Raw genomic sequence first — 27500 nt, 5'->3', positions numbered from 1 at the left:
CGCTAATCGCCTTACATCCTTGCCCTTGAGAAAGCAATTAGCGCTTTTGGCATTGAGTCATTTGGAATGAGTTCTTATCCAGCCCCATATAGATGCAAGGTCCTCTTGAGATCACCTTACTTTAACTAAGATGACATCAATAAGATTGAAAGTTGAAGATAAAAAAAAAAGTTAGGTTTAAATTAGAAATCACGTTTTGGGGTTCTTACTAAAAACAATGGAAAGAAGGATGCGACTCTTAAAAAAAAAAGAAGAAATCCAGCTGTTTCGACTGTTTGTTCAACCGTCTCATCGAGATATTTAGTTAAGGCGACGAAACGTTACATGGTCTTCAACCAAGCTATTAAACTGCTTGCAGAGCTCTCTCTCACTGTATAGTAGTAACGTTTCTCTTTGCGCGTTAGCAGTGATCGACATAACACCTTGTTGTTGTTGCTTTTAAGTGCTCCTTTTTCTCGTTCTTTTTTGTTTTTGTTTTTGTACACACAACCGCGCTATATATATAGTTCTAAAATTACGCAAAAGTAGCAAGAAAACTGAGAAAACAACAACAAAAGAGATTATTGAATGTTTCTGATATATTTCATTAGCAGTCATTCAAAGAGTGCAAAGCGGCTTATGTTTTTATGAGAATTTTCCTCCTGCATAGCATTACAGTTCAACTGGTTAACATGGAAGTTTCCACTGCGATACAGTCGTCAAAGCACAGCATGAAAGGGGTTTAGGACAAATTCTTCTTAGCGTAAAATATTCACAAATTATTCCGATTGCATTCTTGGGGAGTAGTCTAAATAAAAATCACCTGATAGGGTTTAGCAAAATTTTGGCTCGGGGGCAATTGGTTTTTTTTTTCAAGTTTGAATTTAACCTTAATTGTGGCACTGTTATGTCTATACTGCACGGCAAGCCACTCTTTTCAGGTGTGGGCGACGTAAACAACTCTTATTTGACTTTGTATATCAACAATAGGGAACGAATTAACGAATTCATAAGCTTGCAAGATTGTTCGAATTGTAGCCCACACTAGACTATTTCGGCCTCTTCATATGAGCCCGGTTGGTCGGGCTGGCCCGGTTTCCAAGATCTCACTTCAATAAATCCTTTGTAAATACTTCGATGCGTTGATATCAGAGGGCGAGCTGGCTTGGTTGTCGAGATCTCAGTTTTTCCGATCTCGGTAAGCGTGCTGGAATTTTTTCCATGCGCACACTCTGGCCCGGTTACCGAAAAGAAAATATAAAATGCATTTTTGTGATAGAAAAGACATTATACCGAGTTTTTACTTCTCTCTTCTTCGAGGATAAAGCTCGGGATACAAAAAATCGGAATAGTTGCTCTTGATGGTTAACATAAAGTTGTAAGAATTTTGAGGTGGATTGAACAAAGAAAATCGAGATTTTTCTGCAGTTGGTCGCATCAGGACTTTTTACCTCGGAGACCGGGCTGAAAGGTGACATACGAAAAGGCACCAATTTCATCCCGGTAACCGCGAGCCAGCCGGGTCCCCGAAGTCACGAGAGGACGTGATTTTAGAAACGAATTTAACGTTAGAAAGAAACGTGGCTCAGCAGTTTATTTTTCTTAAATGTTACTGTCAAGTCATGAAATGATACACCAACATGCTATAATACCCAATACTAATTTGTCCTTTGGGTAACCACTTTTGTTTTTTTTGGTTGCCCACCTTCTAAAAACCAGTTGCCCATTAAAACTCAATGGAGGTCAATTTTGTGTAACTGAGATGTGTGTAAAATGGGTTTGACAGACCAACGTGACTATGGTGTTCTAGTAACCTTCACACTCAGTTTTGCCTTGACAAGCATATCTTTTTCTATAAGGGATCAAGGGAGATTCCTTGAATATATCTCTGAGATTAGGTTGGTTTTGAATTAAATGCCAATTGTTCAATAGTATGTTTTTTAAGCCTTTCAAAGCTGGTTGAAGTTGCGCGACAAAAGGCAGAATTTTTTTGTGCGCCTGTTCGATATCAAAGCAGTATCGTAGCTTATATATTTCGCTTGCCCCGCCGGGCAATCGGGCCAGAGTTTGTGTCGAACACTGACAAAAATAAGAAAAAAACATTAACGAGACGAAAGCAAACAAACTGAAACCTGTTACTCTGGAATATGCAATTAAGCGAATGAAGAAATTGCGAAGCTAAATTTCCACAACAGCTTGAAACGGCTTATCTTTTTTTTCTTTTCTGTTGACTAATGCCGGAGAATTTGCCAAGTGGCAAATTGAACTAATTACGATCGCCTGATTTAAGTAACAAACGAATAATAAAAAAATAGTGGGAGGTGGCCCTGTATAAAACAGGAGATCAGTTTCGAATTCCAGCCAAAATAAATCTTACCAGCGTGCTACATGTATTGATTTTACCACACCCACCAAACCTGAAAAAATCTTTTCTTCGAAAACAAAATTCATTTTCTTTAATATTATTATATTTACCTTTTCTGTGGAAGCCTGCGATAGTTCTGACGAAAGAGAAATTTCTTTATTGTCTTCGTTTGAGAGTAACGTCATTCGCTTTTGGGTCTGCAAGGAGAACATTAGCGGGGAATTTCGTGAGACCGGTAAAAACTCAACTGGTACGTATTTAGAACGCCACAAAGCAATTACTCGCACGGTATAAAAGACGCGCGCGTTTTCTTGAAGGAAATGGCCTCAGTGTTAATTAACGCCGTCTGAAGGTTTTTGTCCTGATGTAAAACACGAAGCTGTCGTTTCGGTTTCAATTATTTGTTGTTGCCCCAGTGACCAGCGTTGAGTCATGCCGGTTTGAAGGCTGATTTTCAATATTGGTCTCGTGTTAACCGACAAAAGGATTTGTAGGGGAACCGACATTGCACTCATACCGGCAGGATTTCGTACTCGAGTATCCCCACAAACATACATACTTAATTGAACATTCCTCATAAGGGCCTTTCAGGGTCAATGAAAGGAAATCAGTGTAACAATAGAATAAAAAAAAAAAAACAACTTTTTCAAGAATCCCAACTGACCGGAGGCAAACCAGATTGCTACCAACAAGTGCAGCAGAGAAGTTGAACCACGGACTGCCAGGATCAAATCCAAGAAGTGGTAAGAACGGGTCTTGCACCCGGAATGTCAGAATCTCAAGGAAAGTATCCTAACCACTGGGTCGCATTGCCTCGTTACCCAAGGACAAGTATTACTCACATGTTTTTTTTTTATAAATCAGTACTGAACTATTTTTGAGTCACATTTTCTAATATTTCGTTTTATAACATACACACCTACCTGTTCCTTGAGCTCTTTCACAAGTGTGTCTTTTTCTGCTTTGAATTTTTTTACTTCCTCGTCACTGCTGGCAGTTGGTGATAACTCAAGTAGCGCAATGTTAGCGTCTTTTTCTGATATCGTGGCCAGCAGGGCATTTTGCCTGAAACACAAATGCATGGACTGTTTTCGCAGGTGCTTTGCGCGGAATAGATGGGGTCACCATTTCTCCCCAGGTCTAAAAAAACAGCCCCTTTTAAACCTGTTTAATTATTCAACCCAGCACCGTTTCTAAGGACCTCCCTTTATACTAGGTTCATGAAAACATTTTGAGATTTATTTGGAGCCGTCGATGCCTTAACAGGCAGAGGCCCTTTTGTGTAGAATCGGGAAAGGCCTGTTGGTCTGTTGGTCAGGAAGAAGATACGCCATTTGCTTACCTCATTTCGAGCAACTGCTCCACCATGCCATGTCTTTCGGACTTGTAATAAGATAAAATTATATCGTTTTCATTTAGCGCCAAAACTAGAGAGGCATTTTTGGTGTTGGTGACAGCGGTCTCTATTCGCACTCTTTCTACTTCTGACTCCATTTCTTCCACACGATGTGTAGCTGTATCGGCGTTCTGAGCCTGCTGAGCCAGCAGTTCTTCACGTTCAGCAGCAATAGACACGCTTTCAGTGAGAGCTTCCTCTAATACTGCAATCCGCTCATCCTTCTTTTGTAATTCCCCCTGTTGAACAAAAAAGGACTATTACTAGCACAGGCCTCTTTTCTTTTGTATCCGTCACTGCAAGGCTGTTGCCTAACAGGAGCCCGGTAGCCTGGGGCTCCCAAAGAATAGCTCTGGGCGCCTTAATTTTTCACAGCAACACCTTCACTTCATATGTTGGGCTCTAAGTTCTCAGCGTTTAGCTCTGACGGCCCCTTTAAAATTTTCTTAGGCAGCAGCCTTGTGTCAGGCTTAAGGACAGGAGGGAAAGAAACTTGAGATTTTGCAAGGCTATTTCGTGAAAATTTGTCACCAGCAACCAAATTTTTAGGACGCCCAATTTCTTGAGTACCTCTGGTTGCGAAAGCCTTTAATCAAATACCCTGGCATGGGCGAAAGAGAGAAAAGTCAAGTGAAGCTATGAAAAGCTTCAAATGTTCCCGTGATCAATGAATCAACATCAGTGGCTTCATAGCTCAGTTGGTTAAAGCGTCGCACCGGTATCGCGAGGTCACGGGTTCAAACCCCGTTGAAATCCTGAATTATTCAGGCATCTCTACGCAACTGCAAAAATTGCGCTCATAACTGCGAGGATCATAGCTTCACTTGATTTCATATCCGCAGTTCATATATGATCCATTTCATATATCATTTCATCGTTGATTCGTTCCTCACGGGAACATTAGAACCCACAATTGACCAGCTCCCAACGTCAGTTGCTTCATAGCTCAGTTGGTTAGAGTCTCGCACCGGTATCGCGAGGTCACGGGTTCAAACCCCGTTGAAGTCCTGAATTTTTCAGGAATCTTCACGCAATTGCTAACATTGCGTTCATAATTGCGAGGATCATAGCTTCACTTGATTTCATATCCGCAGTTCATATATGATCCATTTCACATATCATTTTATCGCTGATTCATTCCTCACGGGAACATTAGAACCCACAATTGACCAGCTCCCAACGTCAGTTGCTTCATAGCTCAGTTGGTTAGAGTGTCGCACCGGTATCGCGAGGTCACGGGTACAAACCCCGTTGAAGTCCTGAATTTTTCAGAATTCTCTACGCAATTGCTAACATTGCGTTCATAACTGCGAGGATCATGGCTTCACTTGATTTCAATTTGCGTAATCGGAAATAGATCATTATTAAGACCACTAGCTCCTTTCAATAACGGCAGAATTCGAGAAAACCTGGGAGGTTCCGACGCAAAGGTTGCTCTGGCCCAAGCCTCCCGGTTGACCACTTTTTGCAAAAGAAAACAAAATCTCTGGTGCGAAGCCACAGGGATGCCACAGGTCATTCTTAAGCTTGTTTGAAGACAACAACGATAAATTCACTTTTGTAGAAGAATTTGATACACAGAAAAGGTAGGTAAAGTCACTGCTTACGAGCCAGGAGGCCCATCAGGCCGGCGCTTATCTCCGGTTTCCGTAGCATTAAACGACTAGGAGTATTTATACTCCCCCTGGATGGGATGCTAGTCCATCGCAGGGTTACCCCAAGCATTACACCTGGAGAGAGGCACCGTGAGAGTAAAGTGTCTTGCCCAAGAACACAACGCAATGTCCCCGGCCAGGGCCCGAACCCGGACCACTCGATCCGGAGTCGAGCGCACTAACCATGAGGCCACCGCGCCTCCCACAATACACAGAAACGTATAATAAATAGCACCGGAGAAAAAAAAAACCAGACGTTTCGGGGTCTTTCTGAATCCATCATCCAGGTCAACAGAGAGTTCAACTCTTCAATTCTGTTAAAAGTACAAATTTGCTTTGTGAGAAACGCGGAATAGCTAATTTAAAGTATAAATGTAATTAGCTAACTCCACCTTGTTTATTATGCCAATTTCGCAGAACTATTTTGTTGACTTTGACAATGGAATCAAGATGACCTCGAAACGTCCATTTGCTCGCCATTTTTTATACGTTTCTGCGCATTAAAACCTTTAAAAACATACAACTATACAGCTTACACTGCATTCCTTCGATTCCCGTGGGTTTTTGCTGTTGTTGTAATGTTTCTAAACCTGTCAAAGAGTCCATAACGGGTTTTCAAAGCAGATAACCCTGAAAAAGGCACACAGCAACGCATAGTAGATGTTATTTTGTTACCTGGTAGAATTCCGTGGTCTCGTCTTTCTGATCTTCTTGTTTCTTGACTTCATTTAGTAGCTGTGCTTGTTTTTCTCTTTCCAGCTGCTGATTTCTTTTCACTCCAACAAGCTTCTTGCTTTGTTCTCTAAGCTGTCTAAAGAAGGTAGCACACTATTAGCCAGACCAGACAACAAAAGACTAACCAAAGCAGAAACTTAATAATTTCTATTTAATAATTTCTCTTTCACAAGCTCTCATTCTGCCTCAATAATGGTACGAAATCTTAACGCGGGTAGGACGCCATGTCGAAATGCGTAACCTTGTTTCGCTTCCTTTTTATAAATAATGTACAAATGTGCAAAGCAGCTGCATCTTTTGAGTCGATTCATTAAATCCTCCAAGTTCCAATGTCTAATAGTTGACTTTTCTACTAAGCGGCTTTTATGCAGCTTTTAGTTGAGTCAGTTTTGGGCAACAAAGTTAAAGCAATTTCGTTGCCATTAAGGTACAAAAGAAACATGCACCGGCGGTTTTCTGAAAGAAGGATACATTCAAGTTAACTAAGTTCAAGTGCAGGACGATATAACCGACTCAAAGGTCAGGTTGTATTGGGATCAACCGTTTCAACCGCAACTAGTTTAGGTCGAAGCGGTTAAGATTTCCCAGTAGAATACGTTTCGAACCATTTTCGGTTGAAACGAGGTAGCTCCTGCCGGGGAACAGTCACGACCAGACTTCTCCGAGTTGACAAGTTAGGGGAAAACAACACAGCTGGAGCCAGCTGCCGACTTTAAAAAGTCCGCGTAAACGGCAGCGGTTGCTGCCATGCCCCATGCTTTTTCAACAGTTTCAATCTAATTTGCTGCGATTGAAAAAAGCCGATCAACCAAACCAATCGAAAACAATTCTCTTCCAATAGAAGACCAAAAAACCCAAACAACCCAAAAAGGTTGATCCCAATAGAACACGACCAAAATGTCTAACAATTCTCCAAACTCCATTCGCTGGCATAAATCTTTCGTTTACTCTAATTTCCGCCCTCTGACTTCCCTGGAATAGATAGAGTGAATAAAGGTGATGGATGTCATACGAGCCGATTTCTAACGCCGACTTTTAATTTTTTTTTCATGTTACAAGAGACAAATTTTAACACAACCTTGTTGCAGCAACGGTATGAGACGATCTGCTCCACAAATAAGTGGTAACGTGACTTATTTCCGTTTTCCATGGTGCATTCTGGGACGATGTTGCGTTGAAAGTCAACGTCGGGGGTGTCACACGCACCAACTCCAACAAAACTCGGGAAACAATGTTGCTGGAACAAAGAGGATCAATGTTGCGCATGCGCCTTATGACCTCGAAAAATGCCTAGAAATTCAGTCAGAATTCATTCGAAACGCGGGAAAATGAGAAATGGGTACAAACAAAACCATCAACCAATCAGACAAAAATCTCCTATGTTTGTTGCAGGTTTATGAAAGCAATTAAAATGTTGCGGCAACAACATCTTGCGTTAAAAATCGCCATGTGCGTCATGCTACACGAGAAATGGGCGTAAAAATCGTAACATGACCCTGTAGGCCTTGATGGGAAGGAAAGCAATTTCATTGCATTCCTAGCTTGATTAAATTTTTTAAGCAATTTCCTATGTTGCTTTTTTCTTTCATGCAAAATAAGGTGGAGTGTGAAACACTATTAGCACCAATTTTTATCTACAAAAGTAGTATACTCCATTTTTTTTTAACTTCCTTCAAAAGGTAGCTTACTTTTCCATATCCTCAATTTTGTGATCTTTGACTTCGCAGTCATCCGTCAACTGTTGGATCTTCCAGTTTTGTTCCTTAACTTCATCCTGTAACCTTTTGACATCCTTTTCTCTACTTCTAAGATCAGTCTGTTGTTTCCTGGAATCTTTCTCCAGTCTGGATATCTCAAGGTTTTTGCTCTTTAGTTCAGAGGCCACTTGATCATCTGAACTTCCCGTCTAAAGATACAAAATAATGCAGTATATTACAAAGACTTCTCCACTTCTTTGGTTATACATAACGTTTTGTTAGAAACTACTTGCCAGTTATTTTTCATTCCCAATCTGATGCGTAACTGAGGTCACGCGTCACACAGCGCCACGCAACAGATACATTTGTTATTTTGCAAATCAAATCTATTTCCTTTTATCCGGGTAACCATGCTTCGGCCTCTTGGTACGCATCAATCCCAGGCGCCCTTGCTGTACGTTTCACCCACAGATATGCCAAAATGTTGCGTTTATTTTGAGATTTTAGCCCATCGCGGTTACGAAGTTACTTAGGCTTCAAGAAAAGTAAAACCCGAAACTTTCATATAAACCGTCTTATGTTCACTTCCCCAACGGGTTTCTTACAAACTTACAAAATTAACAGCTCCCAGCAAACTTGATAGTTACTGATAGTGCACTGCACAGGTAAAGCAGAGGTCGTGAGTTCAAATCCCGTTCAACCCTGATTATTCAGGCTTTCCCTTTCATTACTGCCAAGTAACATTCGAAACTGCGATGACCGAAAAATGTCAAAATGCTTCTATCTACAGTTCAGTTTTTAAAAAATACGTCTTTCACCGACAAATAGTCTTTATTCTGCGTTTATGTTCACGGGCCTTACAAATGTAGAAAAGAAAATAATGGCATAAAAATCTAAGCTTTAACACTTTCAACAAACTGTACTATTTGGAAGGATTGAATGTACCCAACTGTTTCACTTAACGGCAATGTTATAGCCTGTTCCAGGCTCCCAGATGGTAGGGAAAGAGAAAAAATTGCGTGCGAAAAATGAGTGGGTTTTTTGGGAGGTAGCCCCCACTCGCTTTTCCCACGTAGTTGTTTTCGTTTTCCCGAATGTCACTATCTGGGAGCCTGGAACAGGCTACCAATGTTATGACACCATATGAAACACCAATAAAGACTTGACAAGATGCACTCATTAACGTGACGTAACAGGTTACCATGGCAACAAAAGAGCCATTTAAAAACACCCTATATTAGGTGCGGTTACATGGGGCACTTTTACCGGGGTAAATGACGGTTTTACCACGGAAACTACATTTAAAGCGTGTGACAGACATTTCCCATGGTAAATTTCCGGTGGTAAATTTCCATGGTACGTATAAAAGATCAGACGAAGCGCCCTTGACATTTCACGAGGTAAGTTGGAAGGGTGTTTTGATGCCCGAGGTACAAGAGCCAATCACAATACTGATGAAGTCAGTTGGAAATTTCCCGCCAATGAATTGCGTGAGATTTCTTTTTACCTCGGTAATCTTCGTAACATGTAACATCTGGTTAACAACTAAAACCCAAGTGCGAGGCACCGCGGGATAATTTACCATGGGAAATGGCATTTACCATGGTGTCTGCAACCGCACCTATTTTGCCTTAAAGCGCGTATATCTCATTATTTCTTACTGCACAGTTTAAACAAATTTGAAGGTGGCTCAGAATCCGCTCCAGATAATTTTTTTATACTTTGCAGAGAGTTTCATCTTAGCTTGCTAATCACTTTATTGCAATAAAAAATGGAGGTCACCAAGTTCGTTTTTGAGATATAAGGGCTTAAACACAAAATATAGGAAGTTTTTAGATGGTTCTTTTGTTGCCATGGTAATTTACACGTCACATTAATATCTGCATCTTGTTAAGCAATTATTGGTGTTTCATATGGTACCATAACATTCCCATTAATTGAAACAGTGTTGCAGAGTAATTCCTTTTAATAAGGTATTCCCTCCAAATTATCGAAACCGGTGGGAGCCACCATAACAAGAATAAACCTCTTTCATAACGGTAGCCAAATAAAAAGGGTGATATTATTTCAAGTGGTAAAAACAATATTTTACGAGCGATCGCAGCCAGTGAGTAAAATATTGTTTTTAACACGAGTAAATAAAATTCGTATCTTCAAGCCACTGTGTAATTTCCTTTTTATTATATAGACAGGAGTGTACCGAGAACAAGCTTTATTGCAAATTCTTGCAGCTCGGTGGCAGGAATTTCTTCAATTTTCGCATTTCTTTCTTCACTTGCACGGAACTACTCAACCTCGTTCCCAGAGTCTCTCTTCTCTGCCTCCTTTGTCGTTGACGGGAAAGACCCTGGTTCAGGCTGGTCATGTGGCACTCATCGACAAACATTTTCCCACTAGGGTAGTGTTTTCGTTATATTCTGATCACGGAACTGGGCGAAAGCGTATTCGTTTGGCAAGGCACTTTTAAAATAAATAATCTTTACTTTACAATGTAAGTTTAACAAAAGTCAAAAGAGCCGATGATATATTCCCACAGGAGATGAATTCCCACAAAAGCGGTCAAGCTTTTGTGACCGATAAGACCTCTGACTCATGTCGAGCGGCGATTGACGTTCACAAATATTAAAATAATTGATTTCGTTAGTGGCTAATGTTGCCTCTACAGAACATACACTATCATAAAACAATACACCAAACACAACGTTTGCTTGACAAAATGTCTCTTTTAAAAATATACTTCACGATTTGTGTTATAAATTAAATGTTAAACTGTGTGCAGCTGTAAAGAAATATGTTAACGGCAATGGATTTGTTGAAAGCTTGCGACTTAGGAATCACTTTTTTTAAGGTTCGAAAGAAAAACGAAAATCAAAGAACAAAATATAGTACCTGCACATGTTCATATAGTTTGATTTGAGGTAGATACGTGACATCTAAGACATGACACCGGCTGATCGATCGCTGAACATGTTTTCCGTGAACATGTTTTTTTTCCCATGGATAAACGTTTCGCTTCTTTTCTTGCACGGCAAACCTTCTTTTCTTTAAAAATGTCGCAAACTATTAGCACTCTTTATTATTACTCACTTCGACTGCCCAGAGAGAAAATTCGAACGACGCGAGTGTATTTTTTGTAGCGTCCGATCGATTTGACAACAATCTTTTGCCTTTCACGTCGAATTCCATGTGTAGTACATAAGATACCTTGCAGTAAAACGTTTTGTCGATGCTCGTCTGACCACAAAATCAAATGCGCGCTGATTCCCTCAATTACATGATGACAAGGCCTACATTGCTTCCCCTCCCCTAACACATATTTGGTTTACCTCCCAGATTTGGGAGACACGCGACCAGCCTGTACCAGGACCTTTTTCTCAATGGCAATGGTGGCAGAGAAGAGAGACCCTGGGAACGAGGTTGGGAACTACTTGAATAATTTGAAGTTGTATGAAGTTTTATTCTTCCTGTTTGCATTTTCTTGTTTCTCAGAGAAGGATTTTCCGTCAGCCTCTGAGAACTTCACGAATCTATCGCTCGCCATTTTTCACTGACTCTTTGCAAAAAAAACCATGCAAAGGCGGGAAATGACGTCATCAATATCCTCACCAGTGAGGACATGGAAAATACGCCAACTCGGGTCACCGTCCCCAATGTAGTTTCGTATGGGTTTTTTGAGTGGTGTATTTTCCAGTAAAACACTCATGTCTATATAAAAACATGTGATTGACTCGCTACCCTAGCCAAAAACAAAACACTAGACAATTCAACAATGACTTAGACTTTAAGACAATAGAAGATGCTTACAATAGCAAACAATGGCAGGTTACGAAAGCTGCTACACTACTGAATAAAAATTGACATCCTTCTGTTTTAACGCTAATAAGTCTTCCTAGTACTTGAATACTTGTTTCAAAATGAAGGCAGTACGTCTCATTAACATAAACACAAAAGAATGTGAAGGTGGTCGCCATTTATGAAAATGGTCTATGACTCAAACTGACCTCCTTTAACTGCTCCTCGAGTCGTTTAATATTTTTTTGTGATGACGATAGTTTTGAAGTTTTGTCTTGTAAGGATGTCTTCAATGATGAAATCTGTTTCTCCAAGTTAGAAGCTTCCACCTAGTGATTGAAAAGAGCTCTGCTTTACAGAAATAATGTAAGGATGTGTTAAAATTAAACAGCAGTTTGTTTCCTCAAGACAACATCAGATGGCAGGCATGAAAAACATCATTCTCGTCTCCCGAGCAACTAGCTTTTACTACCCGTTACGAGTGACTCTGACTGAAAGCGCTCCAAGAATTAAGAGATACACTAGGAGTAATCATGACGTGCGTTCGTGGGGACGAAATTTGGGTTATGGAATATGTGAGGGAGTGTATGATGTTCCCGTCCTGGTAAACATGCTAATTCGAACGTGAGCATAATGCCTTACTTACAGATCGAACTTTTCAGCAATAAAAAGGGGGGTTACCGAGTTTGTTTTTGAGATACGAGATATGAGCAAGGTAACTTATTACATGACAATAATGATCACATCCTGTTTGGAAATAATTGGTGTTTCATATGGTACCATAACATTGCTGTTACGTGAAACAGTGTTGTAGCGTCATTAGATCTAAAGAGAGTGTATTCTAAGTGTTGAAACTTTTTCAAACCTCCTTAATTAAGGCAAACGTCGAACGTTCGGGCCGGATTTCGGCTTAAATTTGCTTTTTTAGTCAAAAATCAAAGAAACTTGTTGGATCTAGTTTATTTTTTATCAGTTATCTACAGACAACCACCAACTTCTCAAACGAGAAAGACAAGTAATTTCACTTTTATAGGGGAATCTTCGCTTACCATTTTTTGTCTCATTAGCATAAGGCTATCGATTTCTGATCAGTCAGCCAAGTCGAATAAAGTACTGAATATTTAAAGTGCACTAGATAATGAGCTATCTCTAAAAATATGAACGCGATATACCAGCTCATCTCTCAGCAATGCGAGATTTTAAAAAGAATGTATGGGATCATTATCGCTTTTGCCAGCTAAGAATTTATCAGTTTTTGATGGAAAATAACTGCCTCCAACATTTCACTAAGTTTAACAAGTTCTTTTACCTCAATTTGCAAATAGCATGATACCTTCTAAGAGAAAACTCGTACGTTTATTAATGAAACAAATGTAAAAAAGATGACGTCAGCAAAGATTCCCTTATATGGGTAGCAGCAGCTGGGGCGCCGTTTCCCGTTTCCTGTTTCCCGTGGACGCAATGCTAAATCTCTCTAATAAGCTATCTGTAAACACTCTTTGAAAGACAACGACGACTTTAGAAACAGCCTGTACCTCTTTATCTGAAAGCTGTTCTCTAAGGGATGCCACTCTTGATTCAAGCTTTTCATTCGACCGTTTTACCCTGCTAAGCTCTTCCTCACTCTCCACTCCGCTGCGTTGCCTCTGACTTTGTAGCATCTCTATATGCTTGTCCTTATCACATACCGTAGCTTCTAGATTAGAGATGACAGTGGATGAACTGAGGTGTTCAGCTTTCAATGACGATAGCTGGGATTTCACGTTTGATATGGACAAGTCCTTTTCATGTAGATCTTTCTCAAGACCTTCACACTAATAAAAAAAAGATAATAATAGTATACTGGAAAAGGCAAGGAATTGAGGAAAGATTATCGACGTTACATACACCCTTGGATGCATGTGTAACTCCAATGCACGACGTTTTATTATGTGCGCACGTCACATAACATATTGGAACACCACTTTAAAATGTTCTACTTTTAAGAAACTACATGCAAACCCATAAAGAGGTTCATATGTTCATCCTCCCCCTCGTCCGGGCTGGCTTTTATGAACTCCCACAAATTAAGTTAGTGTTGCCCGTGTTCGCTTTGAAATACGGGAAGTGGTCATACTTTGATCCATAACCAAGCAATGAAGGGGAATGGGCTCGATACCGGGTTAACGTCACAAATTAGTTTGCATCGATATTCTCATCGCTATTTTCATCTCAATGCAAAACAGTTTGTGACCTCAACCCGGTATTGAACCCATTCCCCTTTATTGTTCGGTTATGGATCAGAGTATGACCACTTTTCCCGTCTTTCAAAGCTAATAAAAAAACTGAGATGTCAATAAAAGAGGTTCTAAAAACAACACGATGTATTTGGGAAGATTTTGGAGAATAAATAAAGCGGAAAAGTATTGTGTTGGAGGTGAAAGGCACTTTTAAAATGACTTCCTAAACATTGGCATTTAGAAAGGGGAAGATGTGCTCGTTTTAAAGGAGAAATTTTGCACACTAACAGATGCGCGATGCAAATGGCGAATCACCAAAACCGAGATCCTGGTGCAGTCATGCCACTTTTTTTTCTCTTCAAGTACATTAAGTTCTTTCCTACATGGAAACTTTTTAAGTTACAAGACATGTTTCGATGTGCCTCGCATCTTCGTCAGTTACAAACTGACTTGAAAAAACTGTCGGAATTTCGACAAACAAAAGAACCATGCATTATAAACTACTCCACAATTGTTGACGGCGAAAAGAACGTCGATAGAAACAAAGCGTCGAAAAAACGTATAAAGACTTGGTGTAAACTCGGTCGGTTTTATCCAAATCATTTTGTCACTGAAAAAGCTGTGAGGCATCGAAACTTGTTCAAGTTCTGTAAATTCAAGGTTCAAGATCTGTTTAAAAATGCTTTCTAGACTATTGTGTACATGACAAATATAGAATACAGTGCTTATAAAAAGACAGCAACTTTGCTATAAAGAAGTAACGTGCATAAAATACTCAACCCAGAGACAAACAGAGCAGGCTGAGAACAGATGGAAGACCAAGAAGTCCTGACCAGATAAAAGGAAAACAACAGATTCATAATGGCAAACATCAAGATCCAACTAGTCCAACAGGAGAAAGACAGAGAAAAAGACAGATAACAAGCACCTGGAAAAAAGACATACCACCTGAATTATTAAAGGTCAGCACATTCCAACAGCTTAGTTAGCCACAGAGAAACACGTGATTGGAATAGACAATGTTGGCTGAGTGGTCATGCGATCTAGTTAAAAATAGGAATTTCGATTTGTTAGTTAAGGACTTCTGCGGGGCAGATGTACAGCGGCATAGATGCCATCATCATTTATCAAAACCGGAAAGCGGCGTGATTGCACTGTCAGAATTGTGCTTAACTACAGCATTCCTTCATACAGGAGGGTGAGACGTACACGAGCCAATGGGGTTCTCACGGCCGCCAGAGCTTATCCCAGTTTCAAGTTGCATGAAGCAACTGAGAGCCTTACTACTCCCCTGGGACTGGATACTAATCTATCGCAGGGTTACCCCCAGTTGGGTTCTTACAGATGTATCCTAAATTAAATAAATTACGTCATGATAGATCACAACGCCATTTTCTATGTTTGCCCACTTACGAAAAGGTAATAAGTTGCCTTAGCTTGTACGTATAAATTACCCTTAAGGAAGACGGTAAGAAAAATCACATGTAATTATGGCCGTCGCAGTAGTGTTAAAGCCAGTTTGAAAATCCCAATTATTAACAATACAATTATTACCATCAAAACCATTCTTAAAAACCTAACCTTGAGTCCGAAACATGACCTACAAATCGGTAAACCATCTTGGTTTAATTAAGCTCCAATTGAGCAATTAAGCCCAGAAAAAGATTAGGCTCTAAAGTCAGCGCTTGGCTCTGAGTGGCTGACATGAGAAGATTGGTTTCATATATTAAAGGACATCTTAAAAAGTGTACAATTTTCAGATCTCTATTAACATTAAAAACGATTAAGCCAAGCTACAATATACTTAATAGTGCAGCAGTAATTAGACTAACCCAGGCTACCTTAAACACATGAAAAGTTGCTTATCTGATCTACAATCTGTAGTTGGTTGAAAACTGAAAAAATACACTTACAGGCAAAAGCTACAGTGTATAACCTCAGGCCTTACACATAAAGTAATCTATAAGTAACCACGAGAGCATTCAACCTGCACACACAGTACATATAATAAATACCCCAAAAAGTAAACTTTAACTATGTTAAAGTACAAGGAAAGGTTACGTTTATACAAACGTTGGCCGTGTAGCACTTATATTTTAAACAGAATTAACTGACGAGAGTGTAGTGTAACGTGAAGTGCTCGATTTCCATCCCATATGAACCATGTGAGCGTTAGCCCTACTGATGGAAATGGGCCCACACAAGGACAGAGAAAAACTCTGAACAGGGTGGGAAGTGAACCAACGACCTTCGGGTTAGATCTCCGCCGCTCTACCGACTGGTCAGAGTTTTTCTCTGTCCTTGTGTGGGCCCAGTTCTATCAGTAGGGTTAACGCTCACGTGGTTCATATGGGATAGAAATCTAGCACTTCACGTTACACTACACTCTCATCAGTTAATTCTGTTTAACTATGTTATTTGATTATTAATTACGTTTCTTCAGGTTTCATTGAAGTTCTATGGCTTGTTCACGAAAGGAGAAAGCTGTGGTGCAAAATGACCAACAATAAGTAACAACTTGGATAATTCTTGAATCATACAAAATTAACGCTTGCCCATCAACAAATTTCAACCAGAAAACAACAGGGAAAACATCAAGAAACCCTAGCTCTTGAACATGGACTCCTTGTTTCACTATTCGAGTCATTCAGTTTTACTTTACCTCTTCACATTCATAAGTGAGTATGGACTGTAGCCAAGTTTGTTACTTTTTAAAAATCTGAACAGAAAAAAATAAATAGTACCTTTTGTTTAAGGCTTGTTATTTGTCTTTCCTTGGTAAGCAGTATGCTTTGTAGATTCTCAACAGCATACGAATTTTCTGAATGTTCTGATGACACTGAAATTAGTTTCTTCTCCTTTTGTTTTAATAGGTCCTCTCTCACATCAAGTCGACCACGTATAGATTCCAGCTGTAAAAGGAAACCGGAAAAGGAAACAGCTAAACCACAGCAGTTTAATTCAACAGATGTCCAGCATTTCATTGTGGGTGTCACTTTTAACACAAATGGCTCATGCACTATAATTTTTACAACAAAATAATATTAGTCATGTCAGAACCGCAACTGCGTGAAAATGGTGAGGTTATTCTAAAGAAGTTAAAGAGAGTATATGATCGTGTTAATCAGGATATGGATGACAAGGAGTAATATTATGTGAAAAGGAAGAAGCACAATGTAGTGAAGTGAGGAGATAAGATACAAGTAGGAAATGGAATGGAGGAAGATAAAAAGACAAAATGACTAGCACTTGAAGCTTGCCACAAGGTTGTGTAGTAAATAACAAAACAGCCTTGCAAAATACAAGGAGAGTGGTGGAGTTGAATTCACAACCATATCATATCTCGTTCCAGAGATATTCAAGTTTTTGTTCAAAATTTGATGTCGTCACAAACCGTACACACGAATCTAATAAATCGCAAAATTGAGAATATCTCCGAAAATATTGGATGGGTGTTGTTCCAACTTGGCAGCAGTAATCTACGTCAAGGGAGGCACAAGATGATACCTCTATGCTGTAACCATGGCAACCATTTTTTGCTGCTGGGTCTATTTAAGGAGGCTCGAAATAGTTTCTCCTTTTTTTCAAACAAATAAACACATTCTGTTTTTAGATACAGTTTGGGTAATCATATCAAGACAAAATTTGGCCAGGGTATTAAATACCCATCATAGATTTCTCACATCACATTTTCCTCCAAGATAACGTTACCATGGCAACGATATAAGGCATTTCCTTGAGCCTTAAGGACGTTCGCGCGAAAATTTTTCAACATTGATTTTTTTCTGAAACTTTAAACACTGTAAGATAATGAGTTAGTTATGTCAGAAATGTAAAAAAATGGGGGGTCACCGACTTCGTTTTGGAGAGAACATGCCCGGAAAAACACCCACAATGTGACAAAATCGGGCTTCGTTAGCGAATAAGGCCAGTGTCTGTAAACCCAAATATATTGCAATTAAATCTTTGAAGTGAAATCTTCTCTGCTAAATATTGTTTAAGTGGACTTATTAAGTGAATTTAGTCAACTGGTGAGGTTCCTTAAAGATCAAGTTCGCAGTTAGCGACTACAGTTTCACGCGCCTTGCAGCCGCAAGATGGCAGGATTTGATGTCCCGTGAGCAGAAATCTTGAAATTTTTTTAACTTCCCACATTGATTTTTTGTTCATTTTTGGACAACGTGGAGATAATTGTAAATAAAATCCGTTTCTGGAAAGAAAAATAGGGGTCACCGAACGTCCAAGAGCGTTAAATCCAGGGAAAGCTATAGCAATGGCCTTTTGCCCTATCATTTCTCATTTTATGACTTAGCGCGCGCGCTCGTGTATGACGTGGCGTGTGCATTTGCGTGCGCAGTAAGGATGCGCAGACACAATTGGCGCGAACGTCCTTAAATCAACATATATTGTCTTTTTTTTGAAAAAAACGGGACGGTTAAATCTTCCCATTCAGCGTTACCAGATAATGTTAGAAACAATCTCTAAAATATTTAAAATTCAACAAAATCTGTAGGTCAGTTTTTCAGAAAAATAAGTTTTTTTAAAATGTGTCGCTAATTTCTTTTTTCACCTACAAACTACTTTTAAATTTGAAACACAAACGTTTTAAACTAATCTAAGGTAATATGCAAAAAATGAAAGAAATTAACCGTCCGGAAGCAGAGATATAAGCGAGTAAGGTTGCAAAATCAGGAAAATGAGGGGGTTACAAGATTGAGTGCACGTGCGAGTGAAGCTACAGGGCAACACAAACGGATTTAAGTTACCATGAAACCGTTTGTGTACAATTTTCGTCGTTTTCGTGAATAGGAGATGTCTCTTAAATCCGTTTGTGCTGGCCTGAAGCTCCACTCGCGCGCAGACTCGCGCATGCGTAAATGCTGATCTTGTAAACCCCTCATTTTTTGCTGATTTTGCAACTTTACTCGTTGATATCTCTGCTTCCGGACGGTGAATTTTTTTCGTATTTTGCATGTTAGCTTAGATTAATTTAAACCGTTTGTCTTTCAAATTTAAAACAATTCTGCAGGTGAAAAAAAAAGTTGGACACATTTCAAAAAAACTGATTTTTCCAAAAAACTGGCCTACAGATTTTGTTGAATTTTAAATATTTTGGAGAATATTTCTAACATTATATGGTGACGCTGCGGAAAGAAAAGCTGAAAGAAAAATAAATTTCAAGCATTTCCAACATACCGCTGCTGGGAGTTCTGCACTACCTTGTCAACATACAAGGTATAGATTAACTATCTTATTCATAACATTTCCAGAAGACTGAATCCAGTATTTTCAATCTTAAGCTGCTATTGAGCTTTCACTCAGAACATCTCGAGTTTCTAAATCGGCGAAAGTCATTAAGAGTTTCACACTGAAACCCCAACACAGGTCCCATCGCTTTCGTTGCCCCACCGCATGATATAAACGGATTTTCATCGAACTCTGTAAGAATTGAGGCTGTTTGAAGCCTCGTGCGCGCAGAAATCCCCTCCAGCGACACTCGATACCACAGCTGTTATTTTGTTGTTGTTGTTGTTGTTGTTGTTGTCTGAAGTAGTAGTTACGCAATACAGGGAGGTGACATCTATTGATCCAAGTGATCAAGTGAATGAAATCACCGCCTCGTAATTCTATTGTCCATTTTGCCGCACCGAACAAAGTCAACCGATACCTTTCAGGTATTCCAATAACTCAATTTATTTTGACACATATGGCTACAATACCAATTAACAATGATAGAGATAACGTGGATTTTGCAACAATTTAACGTTTTAGTCAGTTTATCCCAATATCACCGAGGTGTAAGAATTTCTTATTTAGGGTCCTTTCATTCGCTTTGCTAGATTTTAGGTTGGTGTGTTCACAAGTTTGTTTTGCATCTGGAAGATGTTTATATTTTCAATTACAACCTCTCCCTAGGGGTTATCGCGCATAGCTTTTAACCAATGAAATCCCCGCTTCCTAATTCTATTGTGCATTTTTCTGCACTTCAAATCCATTTTAAAACTCGGTATACCCTCTTTAGGTATCACGAGTAATACGATTCTAGTAGACGTTCTCCACAAACTGAGCATACCAGGTTTGTTACCATGGCAACATACTGGGTTCCAGACCTCCCTGATATTAAAGGCTTTGCTGGTCACCTTTAACGTTCTATTTTGATATTTGCCAATGGTGCCACATCTGCATGATCCTGCAAGCATATACATACGTTAGGTCGAGTTTGTGGCCTTCTGAAATGTTTTTCTAGCTTAAGAGCACAAAAAATATTGAAATCAGGTTGGGGTGACTGGAAAAGAGTGAGTTGCCATTGGGACCAATTTCTTTATGGCCGTAGGTGTGTTGCCTGTAGAACTGTTAGCCTTCCAAGTTTCAATGGTCTCTGCTGCAAATTGACCGAGAAGGCTCTATTCATATACTTGATGTTATATTGGGTTGAGTGAATGACGTCATCAGTGCTCTTCTTTGCATATTTTACACTTTTTTCAAACCTAAATATTTCCAGAACCAAGGCAGATATTTCCAAACGGTAAAAGGCGTTTTAAATCTTTCCTGGAATTCTACGTGATAAACCTAAACGTTCAAGGGATAAATATTTGATCATAGTAGCACTTTAAAAATGGTGTACCATAAAAGATTAACAGACTATTTTATATTCATTTACTAATTAATTTATTTATTTATTTATAACGATACTAATACAGGTTTTCAAAACTAAATACAGAGCATTTCCCTTACAATACATTGGTTGATATTTCAAAGGGACAGAAAGGAATTAAAACTAGCAAGACGTTAACAAATAAAAGACTAAAAGAAAAAGTAGAAGAAGTGGCACATCCTCCCAAACAAATGTATTTGGGGCAGCTCATGCACAAAGTGTTGTCCATTTTGTTCTGAATTTCCTTAGTGCGTTATTTTTGAAAGCAATTGTATGTTCACCACAAAGGATCTTTTCATTAAGTAACAAGCTGAAAATTTCAAAGCTGGGAGAGGCTTTGTTTACGCATGCATATATGCGTGATATGCGTGATATTTTGCAAAGATAACAAAATGATTCAGGGCTTGAAACAGATTTGATTCTGGTTTATAGCCATATACATGTAAAATATCCGTAGCATTTAAGGCGACATTTTCTGATCGCTTTTCGTTCTTCCAGCTGATTACCATTTGCCAAAAAGTTCGAGTTCTGGGACATTCATGTAGAAGATGAAGTAAATTTTCGTGGGAGTGCTTACAACGATCACATCTCGGAGATGTTTTCAGCTTCATTTTGCAAAGATTGTTGTTAGTAGGTAGGACAGTTATGTATCACCTTATATTGAAAAGACCGTAGCTTGTTTTCCTTTGTGACTTTGAAGGGTAATTCATACAGTAGATAGCCTTAATTAACCGGGAGATTTTGTTTGACTAGTTTGATTTCTACATTCGGAGGTCTGAGCTTTTCCAACACAAGCATTTTACGAGAGGTTTTGGCAGTGACATTCGCAGGAGTAAGGTTGTGTTCATCAATATCAGAGTTTCTTCTGAATTAAGAATTTACCTTTTCCATGCATCAGGGATGGCAGAAAGGAGACCATTATACGTTAGAAAGTCCAATGACAAACTGTATTTTTGTTGAAACTCCGATCTTATAAGATGTTTCTGCTTTCATTTAAAAGGTGGTAGATTTTAATAACCCCTTTTCTATACCATAGCGAGTAAAACACTGGTTTCCCATCAATTCTTACAAAACGGTTATTCCAAATAGTTTCCTGTTGGTAGTCCCTAACCGTGGAAGGGTTTCTAGAGTGTAGTTCCTGCCAAACAGGCAATGTATCTCAGTAAAATGTTGGCACTTCTGGAGCCAAATTTAAATCTCGAGTGTCAAAATTACAATCGAAGCTAAATCGACCCCCATATTGAGATGTATCTGAGGAGAAGAGAGAGCACAATCTACTGCCATCTGCCTCACATAAGCGTTTACCCCATCCTGCTTTAAGCCATTTATCCAACATGGTGAAGTCAGCCATATTAAGACCACCCTTATCTACAGGACTTATGAGGGTGTGGCGTTTTACCTTATCGGATTAAAGTTCCAAATGAATTTGAAACAAATATCATTGTTATACCTCCCAACTCAAATACGTTTTCTGATTGGAAATGCTTCGCCTCGGGGAACATTGAGGGTCTCGGGGAAACAAAACTCACTGTTTTCCTTGGGGCCAGTCATTAAGTGCTTATTGACTTTTTCAGGGAAGTTCGGAGGCACTGTAAAAACAGACGTATTGTAAACTAGTTTAGAGATGGCGAGTGTCTTAACAATACAAATCCTTCCTATGAGAGTTAAATTCATGGTCGTCCATTGATTTAAAACGTTTTTTAGAGTCACAAATTTTTCTTCGAAATTAATTCTATAACTGGTGGTGGGGTCATACGCGAAGGCGACACCAAGCGCAAAGACATATTCTTCTGGCCACGCAATGTGAAATGGTGCGTGCTTACCTAAATGGCATCTTAGGCTTCCAAGCCACATCCCTTCCGTTTTTATAGTATTTAATTTCAGACCAGAACAGGTTCCAAAATCATTTAAGAGATTGAATAGGTGGTTGGCAGAGCACTCATCCTTTACAAATGCTGTTAAAGTCATCTGCATAGATACTTAGTTTTAATTCAGTCTCATTCATTGATTTTCAAACCACAGACGTTTTCATTTAGTCTGATTGCTTGGGCGAGCACCTCAATTGCCAAGACAAAAAGAAGCCCTGACAAGGGGCAACCTTGTCGAACACCTCTACAGAGCTGGAAAAAGTCTGATGCCTGTTTAATGGCTACTGTAATTGCATTGCTAATGAAAAAGTATACTTGGCAAACATTTGAATCCACAAAGCACAAAAATATTGTCTTGCTTTAAATGCCAAAGTACATAATATTCTTTTTATTGCAGAATCAAATCAAGGAACACTGCTCGCAATGACACAAAACTATTACACCGTACTAGTTGTGTTCGACTTGTCCACCATGAATTTTTCAAAAAGAACTGAGCAACAGTTGATTGATTTCTCCATATATTTGTACTGTTACTGATTGCTTTTTAAATGAACCGAAAGCATGGATTTTATTGCTTCTTTTCATTGTGTCTATTTTTATTGCGTCTATTTCTTGTTGTGGCATTTCCAATATTATTGAACATAGTCTTGGAACGACCCGTGCAGCAAAACCATGCACCTTACAGTGTACAATTACAGTACTTGTTGGTAAATGTTGATCAGGTGTAATGGGTTAAAAGAAACCTTGAAATCACTCAAAATAAAATATTTAGTGTTTATTAAAGTTCGAAAATTAAAGCTCTAAGCGGATATTCCACTCTGCACACACACCTTTTCAAAACATTTAAACAAAAAAAAAGCAGTAAGTGATTTTTCATCCAACTACAACAACTATGTGTTGCTGATTGCCTGTCAGAGGATTATGACTAAATTAATACAATTATTTTGTAGACCAACAGGAGAAAACTATACCCAAAATAATTACACCGAAATGTTCTCAAAAAGAGTCAAATATTTGTGCCGGCATTCATTGATCAGGCTACAATTGTAGCTAGAGGAACAAAGAATTAACACACAGCCAAAACAGTATCTTGCATATATGTTGACAGTTTCAATAGCTGTCTGCCATTTGTATCAAAATTTACACTGACTGAAATGAAACAAGGAAGCTACAACATGACACTGACTGGAGGAATGTTGTCATGACAATTAATTTAATTTAATTTAATTTAATTTAATATTATATTTTTCAAGGTCATATTTGACATTCCATAAAATTTCACCAAGTGTGAGTTTTGATAGATGGTTGAAAATTATCAAAACGATAAACATTAGGACAAGATTTTGATTTGGCTTCATGTTACAAACTTACTTATACTTTAAATAGCATTCAATTTGCACAAAAAATAATACCGTTACTGTAAACATAAACATCAGCTGCACTTTTAGAAAAGCAAAAAACTGAGTTTGAGAGCTCAAAACAGTAAGGAAGTTTTTTACTGTTTTTACATATTTTTAAATTACCGGTATCATTCACATTAATAGGCATGTCTTTGTCAAGTGATCATTCAAAAAGTTACATATTGTCCTGATTGTGATTCTATTATGATTATTACATAGTTTACTCTTATAGCATGATGTTGCCAGACCCATTTTACAAATGAAAGGTTTCGTATGTGATGAAAGCATACTCAGCATGGCAAAGGAGCAAACAAGAAAGTATACAGTATTTTCTTTATGTAAGTTCTTGGGAAAGCAGGAGCCCTGAGCAAGATCAAATCAACATTCATGTTGGAAAATAATGAAGATCTGTCCACCAAACTATGTTTTAGTTGACTAACATAGAAATTCGATTAGTTGGTTATTCCTGGTGTTTATAGTACTGCACTATGTTAAAAAACTAGGCTTGCTAATGTGGGCAAGAATGTAATGGTGAGGAGCTATAAATTCTACAAAAGTCTGCTGCTGTATCTTGTGTCTAAGACCCATTAATTATTTTATTCAATACTACCGAGAAAATTACTACCAGAATACTTTCTAGTGACTGTCTAGGAAATTAAATGATTGTATCGATGGTAAACCTCTGTATAATGTATTATTGCATACAGTCATGTACATGTAATTATGATTCCTACCTCCCCTTGTAAGTTTTTGATTCGCTGCTCCTTAGCAGAAAGGGAGGTCTGAAGAATGCCAATATGGTCTTGTTGGTTTGACTGATGGGCTTTGAGAGTTTCTAGTTTGGTCTCAGCTGCTGTTAACGCAGCATCTTTCTTACCAAGATCCACTTTCAGTGATTCAATCTATAAATTAACCAGATACCAAAAGCAATGAAAACAACAACAGTCTTTCCTAGTCATGTACATGTTCACTGTATACATGGTTTGAGTAAACTGATATTATTCCCTTATGTGAAGTTGGTCTGGTCTTTGTAGACCATTGGGAATGGACGCTCAGGCTCCTCAAAAATCAAATTATGTAATTTTTCAAAATGTCTTTCCAGCATTTTAGGTGTGTGTTCAGTCCGAGTCCGCAGTCCAAATTTATTTTAAGAGTTCAAAATGCCATTGTGATTTTAATGTAAATGCATACAATGTATATGTACATGTACACAGCACACTACTATTATAACATGCATGTCTTTCCTTGATTCAAAACTACATGTATGACTGCATGCATGGGTTGGTGTAGTCCTCAGATAATTAACTCTCCTTTTAAAACTTTCACTCTCAGAATTGACAACAGAAATGTAATACCAACTGACTTACATGTAGGTATGCAAAAACACTCATTTTTGTTGACAATGCAAATTCTGTACACAATGGTTTTCCTAAACATTTCCCCCAGAGGGGATCGAAAACTGCAACCATCTCATCAGTTATAATACCTTTTCAATGACATTATTGCCCTTTTTAGAATAAAAATATATATATTGCTCAATTTTTTATCGCTAGTGGCTGAATATAATTATAATTGTATTAAGGCTACTTTAAAGGTTCAAGTATAAGCCACACCTTTTTTCGCAAAATTGAAATAAAAATCAGGGGTGCAGTTTATCTACGGAATCATCTGAGTTTGGAGATTTCTAAGGCTTAATCTAATATTCAGATGTCACTGAATAAATAATAATAATATTATAACATGTTGTTGATCATTGCCTTTTTCATGAGTCGTGGCTCCTAAAGAAGCCATTTGTGTATCTTGAAGCATTCATTTGCGATTCTTGTCCTCCAATTAAGAGTTCTTTTCAAGTGATTAAGTTTCGCTTTACTTGAACAACGTACTGAACACCAACCTACAGTGTACAGAGAATCTTCATTCCTCCACAAAGCTGTTAGCTACATGACAACAGCTGCCGGTCACTTCGACGTGTAATTATCTTCCCGCCACAAGCAAGAAAATACCAAGATGTTCGCGAGAACTCACGAGGCACATGACCGACTGTTTCATTGTTTCCCAAAGCTTGCATGACTTCTAATTAAGCACTCGTGTGTATCATTTGAATCACCTTCAAAACACCATGTATGAGCCCACCATACATTGAGTTATAGGCCTAATACGTTACAATGTATTGCTCCTTACAACCAACGTGTCAGTGTTTTGAAACCGTACTTGTTTAAGTCCTAATGTTGTTTACTAATAGAACTTCAATGAAACTTCAAAGTTTGTAGTCTATTTTTTTTGTCAAAATTCGAGCTCCCAAACTGGGGGTGTGGCTTGTCTACGGGTGCAGCTTATACATGGACTTTTAAGGTACTATGCAAGAAAAAAGAGAAAAAAAAAACTTGAGGAACACCAATACCAAACAAATAAAAATTGACCATTAGAGTGATCTCTGAATACTGTAATTAACATTAAAGTACTTATTAATTACCTTGGACTTCATGAATTTTGAGTGACTTTCATAAACTTCTGCCTGCTTCTTGTCTTCTCTTCTCCTCTTTTCATCATCTGATGCAGCTTTCTTCAAGTTTACAATCTGAAGCATTTTTGTTTTGTTTGGACAGAAAATACATGAAGGCATTCAACAACAAAACCACATCCCCATTTTCTTTATATTTAATTTTTTTAATGCCAACTTGAGACCACAGATAGTTGAAGATGTACTTAATGTAAATTTTAGGCAAAACAAAATCATGCAGAGAAAGAAGATGAGATACTTACATGTACACTGTAAAGCAATCATCATTTCATTAAATATCTAGAGACATTTTACATGTAGGTTTAAAATAATGTTACTGCACAATTATTAAACCCAGATCATTAAAATACTTTACTTTTAATACCAGGGAGTACCTATATCTTTTGGAACTAAAGCTAAATGTAACGTAAAAAGGGGAAGACAAACCTGGGCTTCAAGCTGACCAATTTGGGCATTCATCTCAGCAATGTGGCTATCCTAATACCATGACAAGAAAAAAAAATCATATAACAAATTAACTTTACATGTACATGTATCCTTTAATAACTAACCATTTAATAGGGTCAATTCCTAGTTCCTTTTTATTTGACTCCATAAGCACATTAACACAGGAATACTGACAGCCGGCGATTTGTAAGAGGGCACCCGCTCGAGCTCCGGCAGGAGCCGGGTCTTACTGAAAGCACTGGTACAATAGAATTGGTATAAATACCAATGAACTTATTGTTAGACATGCAAGATGATTCTGAGCAACAAAAGGCCTTCGTCCAGGGCAGTGTCCAAGATTTACTGTAACTAAAAATGTACTGTATGCTTCTCAATCAACCATATTTTAATTCATGCATCCCTTTCGCTTTGTTGTGTTTCTTTCATGCTGTTCTACTTTTGAGAGTCATGAATTTACACCACTTTGCATGTTTCATTCCCGCACACTAACAAAAAAGTCAAAGACATGTTGGAAAAAGGACTTGAGAAGAATATGCATGTTTGCCCATCATGTTTGCATGCAACCTCACACTTACCGGTATGTATAGTCTCAATACTTGACTATTTAGTAATACCTACATGTAGAAATCATTGCTCTACTGATTGCTGTCTGTTTGCATTTTATTTCCTTGAAATAAGCCACGATATTTGTGTACACTAAGAAAGCAGTGGAATGTACATGTATTACCTATATGCACCGCTCTCAATCATGACTCTGACTGTTTCTTTATA

At 38.5% G+C, this 27500-nt stretch overlaps 1 protein-coding gene across 1 annotated transcript in view; it reads right to left on the bottom strand.

The window, feature by feature from the left end:
• LOC138016387 (ELKS/Rab6-interacting/CAST family member 1-like) overlaps positions 1–27500 on the bottom strand; it is a 41659-nt gene that overhangs the window by 8483 nt on the left and 5676 nt on the right. Inside the window, exons 4-14 of the mRNA XM_068863533.1 lie at positions 26709–26759; positions 26235–26339; positions 24496–24663; positions 16583–16750; positions 13155–13433; positions 11829–11948; positions 7819–8036; positions 6071–6206; positions 3687–3979; positions 3268–3409; positions 2455–2541 (exon numbers count right to left, since the gene is read on the bottom strand). Of these exons, the coding sequence (XP_068719634.1) occupies positions 2455–2541; positions 3268–3409; positions 3687–3979; positions 6071–6206; positions 7819–8036; positions 11829–11948; positions 13155–13433; positions 16583–16750; positions 24496–24663; positions 26235–26339; positions 26709–26759 (1767 nt within the window). The remainder of the gene's footprint in view (positions 1–2454; positions 2542–3267; positions 3410–3686; positions 3980–6070; positions 6207–7818; positions 8037–11828; positions 11949–13154; positions 13434–16582; positions 16751–24495; positions 24664–26234; positions 26340–26708; positions 26760–27500) is intronic.

The sequence above is a fragment of the Montipora capricornis genome, chromosome 9 (genome assembly GCF_036669925.1).
Source record: "Montipora capricornis isolate CH-2021 chromosome 9, ASM3666992v2, whole genome shotgun sequence".
Taxonomy (NCBI): Eukaryota; Metazoa; Cnidaria; class Anthozoa; order Scleractinia; family Acroporidae; genus Montipora; species Montipora capricornis.
This window is presented reverse-complemented; position numbering and strand designations above follow the sequence as displayed.